The 14407-nt window shown below is 41.2% G+C and overlaps 1 protein-coding gene across 1 annotated transcript; it reads right to left on the bottom strand.

Moving 5' to 3' along the window:
• Positions 1-256: 256 nt before the first annotated feature.
• On the bottom strand, positions 257-14190 carry LOC135546541 (homeobox protein BarH-like 2). The gene is made up of 4 exons (XM_064975048.1): positions 13773-14190; positions 5846-6161; positions 2188-2272; positions 257-1870 (listed from the first exon to the last, which is right to left on the bottom strand). Exons 1-4 carry the CDS (start codon positions 13957-13959, stop codon positions 1577-1579), a joined length of 882 nt encoding a protein of 293 aa, XP_064831120.1. The 5' UTR covers positions 13960-14190; the 3' UTR covers positions 257-1576.
• Positions 14191-14407: the final 217 nt, after the last annotated feature.

Below are 14407 nucleotides of genomic sequence, written 5' to 3'. Positions count from 1 at the left end.
CAGAGGGTTTCATGTATATGTAGTTGCATTGCATATCAGATTAAACCAAAGACTCCTTGTAGCATAGTGAGAGCATAAAGATATTTTTATGGATGAAGATTAAATAAGCCTAGGAGTACACTTAATTCTGGTTCAAATAGTGTTAAAATACAAATGTGGTTTCCTGAAAATCAAATAAACTTGGAGTCCATTCTTGTGGTCTGGTATTTAATGTTTTTAAAATAGTAATTCATATGATAATAATAATAATGGTGGACTTTCATCATTCATATGGAAATGATTGCCATTTTATTATGTGTATTTAAAAGCACAAAACACATGGTAAAAATAACAACATACAGAACAATGAGCATTTTGTTGTTCATGCAAAAATAACTATTCAGTAGCTTTCTAACAAGCATTATTTACATCAGAAAAATACTGTACTAGTTTATATCAAACTAAAAATAGAATTTTTGTTTTAAAAAAAGAACTCTTTACAAATAGACATCTTTGGAAGGAAAGAACAGGAGGCCAAAGCGGAAAATAAAAGTGTTGACAAGCAGCTGAAGACAGTTTTATGTGGGGAGTCTGTAAGGCAGAGTTGGAGGAGTGCTCCTTTGATGCAAAGGCCTGTGGGCTGAGAACCTCTCTAAAAGATTTTAAATGTTTGGCAGTTTCCTCGTTTCTTTGGCACAGGCTGTGATTTATTCAATTCTACAGTCTTTGACAGCTTAAGAGGCTTCCCTCGTGGCAGTAAAATCATTCTGCCCCAGAGTCAAAAGAGAAAGGTAAAGGATTCAATGCACCTTATTTTTCTCCAAATGAAAATATTATAATTTACATATACTCTATATTTTTCTTTCCAGAATATTGCTACAGTATGTTACAGTGCATGCCTTTATAGATACAAATTGAAATATATTGTTTTGGAAACATCAAATGCAAAAGGAACATAACATAAGTTAATTGAACAATTAAACGAGACGATGCTGTGGCTCTGGGACAGAAATACAATTTTGTTCAAAGCTGTACAGAACAGGTACAACGGCAGTGTTAACTGTAGTCCAGAGCATATCGTAATTATGTATTATTTTTAATAAGCAAAAGTGAAACAATGTAAAATAACACTTCATTTATTATTAATAAACCTTGTGATATCCTCTGAGAGAAAAAGGCACCATGACCAGTGTGGTCATTTCATGTTATGTTATAACTACAATACTCAGGCAAACTATATAGCATGTGATTAAAGGAGTCCTCTTGCAGTAGAACAAGCAGGTTTGAGGCTGGGGAGGTGATACTGTTGACACAGGGACAAAATGCACGGTACAATTCTGGATTTTTAATTTCTATGTACTGTATATGCCTGACACTATATGTAAACTTGTTTCATTCCAGTATACGGCGGAAGTGATATGGCAAAACCCAAATGATCGACCTATGAATGTCATCCAGTACAGTCAAACCTCAAACACGACTGAATAATCTACACCAGACAGGCTTTTTTCAGCGATCCTGAGCCACGACAGTAAGTGTTTTTGTATTCCAGTCAGCACCAGTCTTTAGCTGTTTCATTCATACATTAATAATTGTCTTATTTAGCTGGTGGCGTCTGCATTGGGAGTGGCTGCTCTCGCTGAACTTGACCCTTGCTCACCGCCGTGGGATTGTGGGTCTCTGTTGCCCCGGCGACCATGCTGAGGTTCTGGGGTTCCGATTGGGGAGCTTTTCCGTGGGCCAAGGCCTCTTCGGCTGCGATCCTCATCCTCTCATCCTCAGCCAGCCTGGCCAGCCTTTCCTCTGCCTCTATCTCCTCAGTGGTGGGGATGGAGTTCTTCTTGGGCCTGCCCTTGGGCTTGGTGGGGGCCTCCTGTCCGCCCTTCAGCACCTGGAGCAACATAACGCACACAAACACAGACACATGGCTCAGTGGGGTTGTGATAAATGCTGGCTGTGGTCAAAGGCAACCATGGTTATTATAGTAATTAAGGGAAGATGTATGGCTCTGAGCTGCCCCACATAGGGTCATTAATCTGGGGAGTTAACGATTTGAGACTTTTGTTCTCTGAGCTGCTGACCTGACTAGACTAGACTTTTGTGTCCCAGTCCCTCATCATCCCTCCAACTCAGTCATTTCCACCCTTACCATCCTTCCCCCTACACTGACCCAGGGTCATTGTTGTTATGTGTGTGTGGCGCTCTCACCATTTTCTTCCACTTCATCCTTCTGTTCTGGTACCAGGTCTTCACCTGAAGTTGTGTGAGGCCTAGGGACTGGGCCAGGTCTAGTCTGCAGGGAAACAAAGACACACAGTACACACAGCAACTCAGGGTACATGTTTTTGAAACTTGAATTCATTCTTTATAAGATGAAAAGCAGCAGGAGTTAGACAACAGATTTACACAGAGAGGGTGTAGCTGGAGTAATCAAACTAAAATTAATGAGTTACTTTAGCTTTCCAATCACCTGTTGACTATCCTGCCCTGAAATGCATGCCATCATTAGCCATATACATTGTATCATCTAGATGGCGTTCCCTTTGGAGACTAGCTTGCATCCTAACCATGACTTTATAACCACATTCTGGCATGGTGCATCAAAGTACTGTAGTCTCTTTGATACACTCTCTTATGGTCCAGAGAGAGACTTTACACCTGCAGCATATAGGAGAACCCTTATTGAACATATGTAAGGGAGTTCAGTTATCCAATCATAGCATCTGTATCTGGATGTTCAGGGGGGTATGGAATCCTGGACACTTCCACCACATGTTCTGATCCATGACTAATAAGGATATTGGTTGGCGTGTAACATGATATCCCAGGAAGGGGGTCAGTGAAAGACGGATCAGCCTACAGAGGGAGGGGGCTTTATCTGTTTTTTTAAATGAGATTTCCGCCACATCTCAATTCTAAGTCGTTCACACTCAAATGAGTGGAACTGGCTTTCATTTGATGTAAAGAGAGAGAGAGAGAGAGAGAGAGAGAGAGAGAGAGAGAGAGAGAGAGAGGTGTGGGAGGGAGAGGGAGAGAGAGAGAGAGAGACTAGATTACTACTGATCCATCAGCTTGCCCTCTGATCTTGTCTCCTCTTCATATCTTCTCATCCTCCCTTCTTTCCCGCCCTCACCATCTCTATCTGACCTGATTTGAAAATATTACATAGAGGAACTTCAGTCCATACAACTGTAGACAGTATAGACAGCCACACGGCCTCAATGATTGAGTGCAGAAGAAAAGTGTGTGTGCATACTTTTAAAAAAACAACACTCTACACCAAAAATACAGGCAAACCGCCCAGTGGAGAGACTAGAGGCAAGGAAAGTAATTTCAGGAGGGGAAAGCACCTCAGTTATTTATGGTCATTAGTCTTCTATGGAGGGAAACCACACACTTACAGCAACAGACTGCCATACAGTACTGTAGAATGACTCTGCTGGAGGCACTTAGAAGTCCTCTGTTTGCTGTTCAAGTCTCTAACCTGTATCAGCAGGGATTTTAGTTGCAGCTTAATGCATAATGATAATGATGATGATGCTGATTATACTAATCTCAATTAAATAAAATCATTACTGCCTAATGGTTTAAATCATTACAGTCTGTGGTGTGGTGTTAGGGGCTTTTATATGCTTTTTTCCTCAGAGCATTGTCTCAGTCAAAGACCACAGTGTCTCCAAGCCAAGAAATAGCTAAAGAAAAAAAAAACAGAGACAAGGAGTTATCTTTGGATCATAACAAAGTGAACTGGGGAGCATGCCACACTTGTGATGTGGGCTTTGAAAGGGGATTTTCTCTGTTTATGTTTTCCATCCAGCTGTGGTTTTAATTAGTTCATCACAGCCAGTGGGAATTTGATTATTGGCATTATACAGATTTGTCAGGGTGGGTCGTTTGGATCACCGCTGGGCTATTGTAGTCTACCTCAGCCTGCCTGGGAGTTCACAGGGGAGGTGTGGTGTGGCTCATTGGCTCGAACAGAGAAGTGTGATTTACATTGAAGAAGAGATGCATTGTGGGAGCTTTCCCCAGGATGAGATGTGTATAAACAGGTTAGTTGACAACGTCACAAAAATAATGCGCACATTTCAACATGTCAGAACGCCGTGTGTTGTTGTGATTCTGGATGGCCAGATTGCTGGCAAAAATAACAAGAATCTGCCATGTGGGGAATCGTAGTTGGCTAGTTTCAGCTTGTTCTTGATACCATGTCTTGATTTGACGTGTTTTTACTGATGTCACGTCTATGCTAATATGGCTAGCTAGCTAATCAACAACTGTAACAATGTGTTTTAGAGACAACAAGTGCTCATCCTACAAATGTATAGGTTTTCAATAAACATTGGAGACTAAAGATAGTTTCCATGTTGTCAACAATCTAAGCCAACCCCGCCTGTTTTGATTCATAAATCGCCAACCCATCTATAGACAGGGTTGATAACAAGTATGCTCTCTCAATGCTTTTTCAGATTCTTCAGGGCCAAGGAGAAGGAACAGGCAGTGTCAGGATTTGGCCAGGGTTGTTCCGGGTTTTGGTCACTAGATGCCCCCATTGTGCTTTTTGACCTTATGTTTTTTCCCTTGTTCCCCATTATTATTTGCACCTGTGCCTCGTTTCCCCTGATTGTATTTAAACCCTTAGTTTCCCTCAGTTCTGTGCTCTGTGTTTGTATGTTAGCACCCAGCCCTAGTGTTCTGTGTATTCTTGTCGTTTCCGGTGGATGCTCTTGTGGAATTCTGTTTTTGTTTTTGAGTATCTCTTGAGGCTTTTTTGTGCTATACCTACCACCTTTTGGATTTGCCATTTTGTATTGAAGGACTTCTCCTTTTTTACTTTATTAAATACACCGTCTTAAGTACTGCTGTGTCTGCCTCATCTTCTGGGTTCTGCTGACTATTCGTGGCTCAGTTGGTTAAGTGACTGTTTCTCACTCCGGAGACCCAGGTTCGTAACCGGGTCCTGACAGGCAGGTTTTAAAATGGTCAAGTTCCAGTAAATACACTGGTGCCTTTTTAGTACAAATCTCAACAATATAAAAAATAACTGATCATTTTCAAAGCATTTTGTGGCTGTTGAGTTTTAGTAAAATAGTGATTCATCTTCTTGCTCTGAACAAGCTGTTGTAACCATGTGTTGCTGAGGTTTACTAGCTGTCTGGTGTTCTTGTTGCTCGACCAAAGGAAAATCTGAGGTTTATGGCTCAATATTAACTTGGGTTATAATGGAAATACGTCCGGTAGGCCAAATCTGAAAGTGGAGTTTAAAATAAAATGGAAAATGTGTTATGGCCGTATGTCAGGTCTCGAAAATGACCCAGGGACTGGAACCTACGACATGGATATTAACATGAATATTACCTCATCTAAATACAGTGTATAAAGCTAAATGCATTTTATATACACCTGCACATATATTACATGATTGGCAGTCAATCAATGGAGTATATTTCTTTTTGCTTGTGTTGGCAGATGTCCCGATTTTCTTGAATAGAGCAGTGTTTCTTTGTTGAGGCTTTTTGCTATTCAAAAGCTTATGGTTAAAACGTTGCTCTTGTCTCAACTAGAATGCTGAGGTAATGACTGGATTAGATAACTTAACAATACATGACATATTACCCAGGACATACATCAAAATGTTATGATGTTGATGCTGAACCTCTAGTCAGCTATTGCATTTGTTTTATGAAGTTTGGCTGCTTTCACAGAATTTCTCATTTTCACCAGCTTGACTGACCGAATGAAATACGGTATGACATTTGAGAGGTAGTATAGTACTGATCTATCAGGAGGTAACTTCTTTCAAGTAACCAATCAGACTCTGCTTTCATTTTGGCCTATCAGTAGCGAGATGCAATACGATACTGACCTATCAGGGGTGGAGAGGTACTTCTGTTTCTGGAACTTCTTCTCCAGGCCCATGAGCTGCAGCTCAGTGAAGATGGTGCGGCTGCGTCTGGGTTTCTTCAGTCGGGTGGTGCTGTGCTCCGTGTCTGACTCGCTGCTGATGCTGACAGGTGTCTCGCTGTGGGAGGGCTCGGAGACCCGGGAGTGGTGCTGGGGGGAGAGCAGGGTCAGATTGGGAACCTGGCCGGGGGAGGAGGGCTGGGAAAGGTGAGGGGGCAGGTTGGGGGGCTGGCGCGTGATGACTGAGAGAAGGGGGTAGGCCCGAGGTGAGGAGGACCCTAAAAAAGCAAAAATAGAGAGAGGTCAGAGGCAGGGTAAAATGCAGAGCATTAAATATAATTGTACTTTTAGATTCTTATTTTTAGTAGTGGTTTTATTTGGTACTGTATGCATCACCACGGATGGTAGTTTTTATAGACCTGTAATAATCATTTAGACTGGGCTCCTTTTCATTGCTCTTTTTACGAAAAGTGTTTTGACCTGTTTGATGTAGAAGGTTGTGATCTTAATGACGCACTGTGTGTTTTACTCAGCTACTCTGAACCCACCAATAAAAAAAAATCCTTGGCCAGATAAATGATGTGTCTTTGCCACCCTGAACACACACAAACACACTCACTCACTCACTCACACACACACACACACACACACACACACACACGGCTGTAAATCCAAAGTGACTATGCCCCTCGCCGTTTAACTCTCTCCCCCATGATTCATCTCTCTCTCTCGTCTTGCTCTCCGCCCACCCCCACCTCTCTCTTCTCTCTCTATCTCTTTATCTATGCAGACAGAAGCAGCGAGACGCCAGAATCAATAAAAAGTAACAAATGTCTGGGGTGGCCACCCACTGGAGCCAAGACCAAGGACGGCGCTCTAGCATAAACATAATATCTGGTGGAAAAAACCTTATGGCTTCAAATAAACAGCAGATCCCCATGGCATAATTTACGACTGAACTAAGACTGACATAGAAACTAATGCTCTGTCTGCTATGTGGCAGGAGAGAGGGATGTGCTTAGGAAGAAGATATGGAGAGAGATAAAATCCAATGACGAAGTAGAGAGGACATTATGCTGTCACATTACAAACACAGAATAGTCTTTCCCCTTGTGTCTTCCTAGATGCCTGTGGTGGATCTGCCTCTCTTATCTCTCCACCAACACATACTGTAGACAAGCTATATTATTCAAACCCTACATTCACAACTGAGAGGATACACCCAGGCAGACCGTGGTCTTAAATTAAATCTCCTTTCTCTGACATTTTCAGTAATGTTCAGCAGTTATGGGAGCTGGTGTGACAGGGGGTTGGTTGGTTGGTTGGTCTGGGAGGTAATGGTCTGGGGGGATTACTCACTGCAGCCTGCTCCTACCATATCTACATCCCCTATTCTCTCTGACAGCACCTCGGACTCATCCCTATATACATGACATCACGCAAGACATCATCGCAGGGCACTGAGCTCATCACTAATCGTTCACCTCGGAGAATAGCTGCTACTGCTGCTGTCTGGACATGATGCCTCCTTCCCTCCACAACGCTCTCCCTCTTTTTCTCTTTCTCTCTTTCGTTCTCTTTCTCTCTCTTTCTGTTACTCTCCTATATTACCGTTATCTTTGATGTTGAGATTGTGACAAACTGAGGGGAACTGTGCAGATGTCCTAACTTGATTTTTATTAAATGGCATATTTATCTCTGTTACATTTTAACACATATCTTTCGGAAATATATTGGTATTATTATGGAATAATCCAAAATACACAGATATATCATAACATAATAAGTCCAAGTGATGAATTGTTCCTGTCATTTTAAATGTGAAGTTTGATTGAAAAGAAAGAACGAAAACATCTTGATTTCTTTCACGTTCTTCAGGAAATCTCCTGTCAGTGCAGAGCTTGAAGTTGTCTTTAGAGTTGTGACAGCTGTGTCTTTTGGATGCTTGTCAGCAGGGAAGAATCAGACCTCATGATGACTTTCCACTGACAACTGAGCTGGCTTCCTGAGCCCAGATCTGACACATTGTTGACAAGCGCCAATGCCCGGTCTAAAGTCTACAAATAAACCATTTGTGTAGCAGGGAGAGTGCACTCTGTCCATGCTAAAGCACACTGATAGTCTTGACAAGCACAATCGGAATGATCGGACTGGCACGTGCTTGTGGTAGTCATTACAGAATAAATACTTCCTAATAATAGACTAAGAATAGTCTGGAAACATTTGATACACACATGTCTGTTTATCATACATTATCAATAATGTAATCGTTATTGAAGTTTTTAAAAATGTAGATTTTTTTAGTTCAAATCACATTATATACAGTACCAGTCAAAAGTTTGGACACACCTACTCAATTAAGGATTTTTCTTTATGTTTCCTCTTATCTACATTGTTGAAAAATAGTGAGGAGATCAAAACTATGTAACAACACAAATAGAATCATGTAGTAACCAAACAAGTGTTAAACAAATCTAAATATATTTTGGATTTTAGATTCTTCAAAGTAGCCACCCTATGCCTTGATGACAGCTTTGCACACTCATGGCATTCTCTTAACCAGCTTCAACTGGAAAGCTTTTCCAACAGTCTTGAAGGAGTTCCCACATATGCTGAGCACATGTTGGCCGCTTTTCCTTCACTTTGTGGTCCAACTCATCCCAAACCATCTCATTTGGGTTGAGGTCGGATGATTGTGGAGGCTAGGTCACCTGATGCAGCACTCCATCACTTTCCTTCTTGGTCAAATAGCCCTTACACAGCCTGGAGGTCGGTTGGGCCATTGTCCTGTTGAAAAATGAATTATAGTCTCACTAAGTGCAAACCAGATGAGATGGCGTATCGCTGCAGAATGCTGTGGTAGCCATGCTGGTTAAGTGTGTATTGAATTCTAAATAAATCACAGACCATGTCACCAGCAGAGCTTCTCCATGCTTCTCCGGTGGAAACCACACATGCGGAGATCATCCGTTCACCCACTTTGCGTCTCACAAAGACACTGCAGTTAGAACCAAAAATCTCAAATTTGGACTCATCAGACCAAAGGACAGATTTCCACCGGTATAATGTCCATTACTTGTATTTCTTACCCCAAGCAAGTCTCTTCTTATTATTGGTGTCCGTTAGTAGTGTTTAATTTGCAGCAATTCAACCATGAAGACCTGATTCACACAGTCTCCTCTGAACAGTTGCTGTTGAGATGTATCTGTTACTTGAACTCTGTGAAGCATTTATTTGGGCTAACATTTCTGAGGTGCAGTTAACTCGAATGAACTTTTCCTCTGCAGCAGAGGTAACTCTGGGTCTTCCTTTCGTGTGGCGGTCCTCATGAGAGCCAGTTTCATCATAGTGCTTGATGGTTTTTGCGACTGCACTTGAAGAAACTTTCAAAGTTCTTGAAATTTTCCAGGTTGACTGACCTTCATGTCTTCAAGTAATGATGGACTGCCATTTCTCTTAGCTTGTTTGAGCTGTTCTTGTCATAATATGGGCTTGGTCTTTTACCAAATAGGGCTGTCTTCTGTATACCACCCCTACCTTGTCACAACACAACTGATTGGCTCAAAAGCATTATGAATGAAAGAAATTCCACTAATTAACTTTTAAGAAGGCACACCTGTTAAAATGAAATACAATCCAGGTGACTACCTCATGAAGCTGATTGAGAGAATGCCAAGTGTGCAAAGCTGTCATCAAGGCAAAGGGTGGCTACTTTGAAGAATCTCAAATATAAAATATATTTTGATTTGTTTAACACTTTTTTCATTACCACATGATTCCATATGTGTTATTTCATAGTTTTGATGTCTTCACTATTATTCTACAATGTAGAAAATAGTAAAAAATAAAGAAAAACGCTTGAATGAGTAAGTGTATGCAAACTTTTAACTGGTACTGTTTATCATTTGAAGGCATTGACAATGGCAGTTACTCAGTAGAATGAGTCACCATTTTACTGTTTGTAGGGAAATCTCCAGCAACAAGCTCATTAGTTGTTTGATTTTTACTCCTTATTTTCTGCACCTTTTCCCTTTGTTTAATTGGATTCCAAGATGATGATTCAAGACTTGGCACTCAGAGACCAAATGAACCTACAGCAACATGTATTGCTTTGGGTACATCATGTGGTGACAGGTTGAGAAGTGTTACATTAGACATATATTTCTTCACTCAACAGCCGTCTTGCCAAGCCAGCCCAAGTCGAACACTGCAGGGATGGGATGGGCAACAGGGTATGTTACTTTTTAATCTGTTTCAACTCTCACAGATCAGATCAGTTAAGTGCCAATTTCAACTCAAATTTGGGTTTCATGAGACGTTTTGAAGTTTCTAGAATGTTATGTGTAGTGTTGTGATGCTATTTTCTGATTTTCAGATGGTACTTGTGTACCAATACGACGGCATTGTGTGTGCAGTGCAGCCTGCATTACAATCTACTGTAAAAATGTTCTGTGTGTGTGTGTGTGTGTGTGTGTGTGTGTGTGTGTGTGTGTGTGTGTGTGTGTGTGTGTGTGTGTGTGTGTGTGTGTGTGTGTGTGTGTGTGTGTGTGTGTGTGTGTGTGTGTGTGTGTGTGTGTGTGTGTGTGTGTATGGGTCAATACTTACTGTGTTAACAGAGACATGATCCTACTCCTCAAGCTAGCCTCATGGTTAATAGCAGGCCTTATTGTCTGTGGTGGATTAACTGTTAAAATGGGATGAAAACCCTTGGCTCTCCCTGCTTTCTTCCCTAAACCCTCAGCGGTGGCGTGTGACTGTGCTGCAGTACCTGGGCCCCTCGAGGTCTACACCCTCCTATTTGGCCGTTTTTCATCACGCTGTCATGTGAGATTACGCCGGAGTTGATCTTTATCTCTCTCACCTCCTTACAGAAATCCAACTAAAAGCCTTGCCCTGGGTTCTGCTGAGAGATAGGACTCCAAATGAAATATTGTAACCCGTCATTACACTGTTCACAGCTCCCCAGCAAGGTAATGTTCTGCTGGAGGTCAGGTCTGTCTAGCAGGTTTATCACTCCTGTAGTTTTACAAGGCACAAAACGAGAGCAGAGAATATGCTCTGAGCTCATCAACTGGTTTTACTGTGTACACTGTCGTAAGGGCATTTGGCTTAGTACAGGTAAATGGACCGTTGTGAAACATAAAGCAGGGAGCAGAGAGGCGTGATCTGTGACAGACAAAATCATCACAGAACAGAGGGAGTTGCCGGATCAAAGAGAGGAGTAGTCGCTTTGTTGACATGTTGAGTAGCATCCTACTAGTTGATGCCATATTACATCAAGAACAAACAAACAGCTGTTAATTTGGGTAAAAGCCCTCCAGGCCTCACAGCCTGGTTTGTTGCCTGCTCAGCACCACTGTCCTATAGCAGCCTCTACTGGTAACTGCTGGAGCAGAAGCTCCACACCTTAAAAATATAGAGTCCACGTTCACTGATGGGGACCACATCGGGCCAATGGCCTTTCACTACTGGCCCTGGGCCTATAAGCCTGCCAGCTTCTATATTGAGCATTACAAGACATTGAAGTGCGGGACTATACTGTGTCTCACACCTCCTCAGCTACGAATAAGTGGTGGGCACTGGGTAGTGAGATGTGGGCTGGTTACTCTATCCATCCATCACAAGGCTGCCAAAACCCTTTACAGTGCCCTCTGGCACACACCGAAACCCCACATTGCCTGCTATTTATACCTTTGTCACTGTCATCATCAAATTGCAGCGGCTATTATTTCATAGTTTAGGCAATTATCATAATAGTTACTTGAGAGATCAGTAGTCAATGTTGTTTTGACTCATAACAGCAGGGTAAACCATTAAGAATGGATTCCGAAATGCTGCTGCAATTGAAGGACAAAAATGTGATAGTCTATCATGCCAAATGCTTTTTAGGAAAATGAATTTGTCAATTCCCTGTATAATTATAACACGGTGGTGAAAGCTTTTATGACTGTCTGCAGAACAACAGTAATTGTGTTTAAATGACCGTTAGTAAGCCATGATAAGTGGGAAGAAAAGGGAGTTGATGATTTACAGAAATCAAGTGCTGCTAGATATTTTGTAAACAAAGCATTATCTGTGTCTTTACACTTTGTGCCAATGTTTTGTTTTTTGCTTTTTCAAATCTGCTTGTATTGATTAAGGAATTATTTTATGCAATAATTATTTGTTTTGATTGGCCTTTCTGGATACTGAATGAAGAATGAAGGTAGTCTTCCTCATTGAAACAGTTGGATCAAGTGCACGTAACCCATGAATTTATGAGTGGTGCTGCAATTTACGAGATGACAATTGCAATGAATCTCTCTTCACAAAGCAACATACTTCTATGAATAAAGGTCATTGGGGCTGACTTGCACACTTTATCAGCATACTGTAAACTTTCATGGTGTTTGCACAATCAACTGTAGTGTCAGGCGGACAAATGTCCATCAGTGATGACATACTAACCTTGCCCTTAACCACCATGTACCTGCCCTTACCAATATCAAACCGTGGAACTCTGGCCACATCTTGCAGCCCCCATATACACAGAAAGAGAGTTAGGTAGAGGGCATTGCTCATGCTTCAGTAAATGCAAAGTGGCAGCAGTGAAAGTAATTAGGCAAGGCTCTGGGTTTAGCACAGCGCCCACATTAATCCTTCTGAATGAGGACAAGTGGCCTAGTGGTTACGGCTCTAGAAACCAAAAGCCTGTTGTTCAACTAAGTGCAGGGTTGGTTGTTGTGCGTTCTGAGTTTGTGTCTTTTGTCAGAAGAGAATATGTTAAGTTAACAGTGTCAACATACTTAACGGGGAACCAGGTTTCACTTTACAAACCACCTTGATTACAACACTGGGACTTGGTTCATCCTGTATCTATAACATGAACATAAAAGTCTGATGCTGATAATGATCTGAATGTCAACATATTATATTAAACTAATAATCTAGACTGATTGGAGGGATTTACTGATTTCTTGTGAGACAGTATATTGAGGAATTGTTAAATAAATGGTATAGGTCCCAGTGCATTAGGTTTTAATTGTGAATTAAATAACATGGAATTACAGTTAAACTGTGAAATAATGTTTTGGGTTGGAAAAGGATTGATTCATTTCTGCTGTTTTAAAAGGAAATTAAAACTATCAAGTCTAATAAATAGGTTCCTAAAACACTGGGGTCTACATCAAATCTACTGTACATGTTGCATTTATTTGGTGCTTTTGATTTCATAATTTCACGGTTTAAAGTTACATGACAAAATCTCTGTAAAAGCAGGCTATCACAATAGTATTCTCCATAATATAGACCTTTGATAAATATAGACAGCAGGCCAAACACGAATATAAAAGTCCACCATGAGTAAAAGTGCAAGTCAGGCCAGTCGCCTGAATTAATTTTACACATGGTCCATTTCTATAGTGCGCGTCTTGCATTGTTAAACATTAATGGACAATCATGACGTCTAATGTGATTCTGGACCTGTCCCTGTTCCGTATTTTCTTATATTAGAGTAGATTTATCGAAAATAAAGTCATGCAAATGCAGCTCAATTTCTCTAAAGCTGTTATTTGACATGTCATAGATTCTGCACAGGTGTGCGTCATGTTATGGTCTCTACTGACAACTGAATGTACGATATTTTGTCAATACTCCTAATATAACCATTAGCCTTAAGGATTTCGTGATATGAGTAGACACATGATGGACGATCGCCTGAACGTTACAGAAGAATAAGAAGAATATGCCTATAACTCACTTTGTTCATGATAAACAAAATCAGATGTAGTTTTAATACAATGATGATTAGCATTCACTGCATGCATAGAAATATTATATATAAACCATTAACACCATTATGCATTCATCAGCATCCCTTGATTTGACAGAGTTCAAGCATATTCACTTACCCGAACATGAGTGCAGAGGTTCAGGCCTAACGATGAGTGAAGGGCATACTGAGTAAAGAGAAAGTTTCTCAAAGTAATCACAAGTTTCCTTGGAAAGAATTTCGTCAATCATAAAAGTCTTGTAGCGACGCCTGGCTGCTTTCGGCTGTACCGGGGAGGAGAGTCTCAACTCGGCTTGACAGTGCATGATTTCCCGATGTGCTTGGCTTTCGCACTGTGCCCAAATATTAACTCAAAATATCAAAACGAAACCAGTTCAAACTTGAGAGTTGGGTGTCTTCAAGCGATTTATTGATGCATTTTAGTTTTCCGTTTTCGGAACAGGCTTGCTTTGTTCTATCCCTGAGCGGTACTAACTGCAGTTGCCTTCAACTTGAGCGCAGTGCGCATCAGAGTGGTTATTATGATCTCAGTACAATGTGCCCGGACGCGCCGCTATATATAAACGATCCCCCTATACACATCTTTACTGCATGACACTGCAGATGTCAATCAACGTCTCTCTCGCTCTCTCTCCCTCTCTCGTACTGTCCCCCTCTCTCTCCCACTATTCAATTCAATTCAAGGCGCTTTATTGGCATGAAAACACATGTTAACATTGTCAAAGCAAGTGAAGTAGATAATATACAAAAGTG

Source organism: Oncorhynchus masou, chromosome 9 (assembly GCF_036934945.1).
Source record: "Oncorhynchus masou masou isolate Uvic2021 chromosome 9, UVic_Omas_1.1, whole genome shotgun sequence".
In the NCBI taxonomy this organism is placed as follows: Eukaryota; Metazoa; Chordata; class Actinopteri; order Salmoniformes; family Salmonidae; genus Oncorhynchus; species Oncorhynchus masou.
Note: the sequence above shows the minus strand (reverse complement) of the source record. Positions and strands in the feature narration are given on the sequence as shown.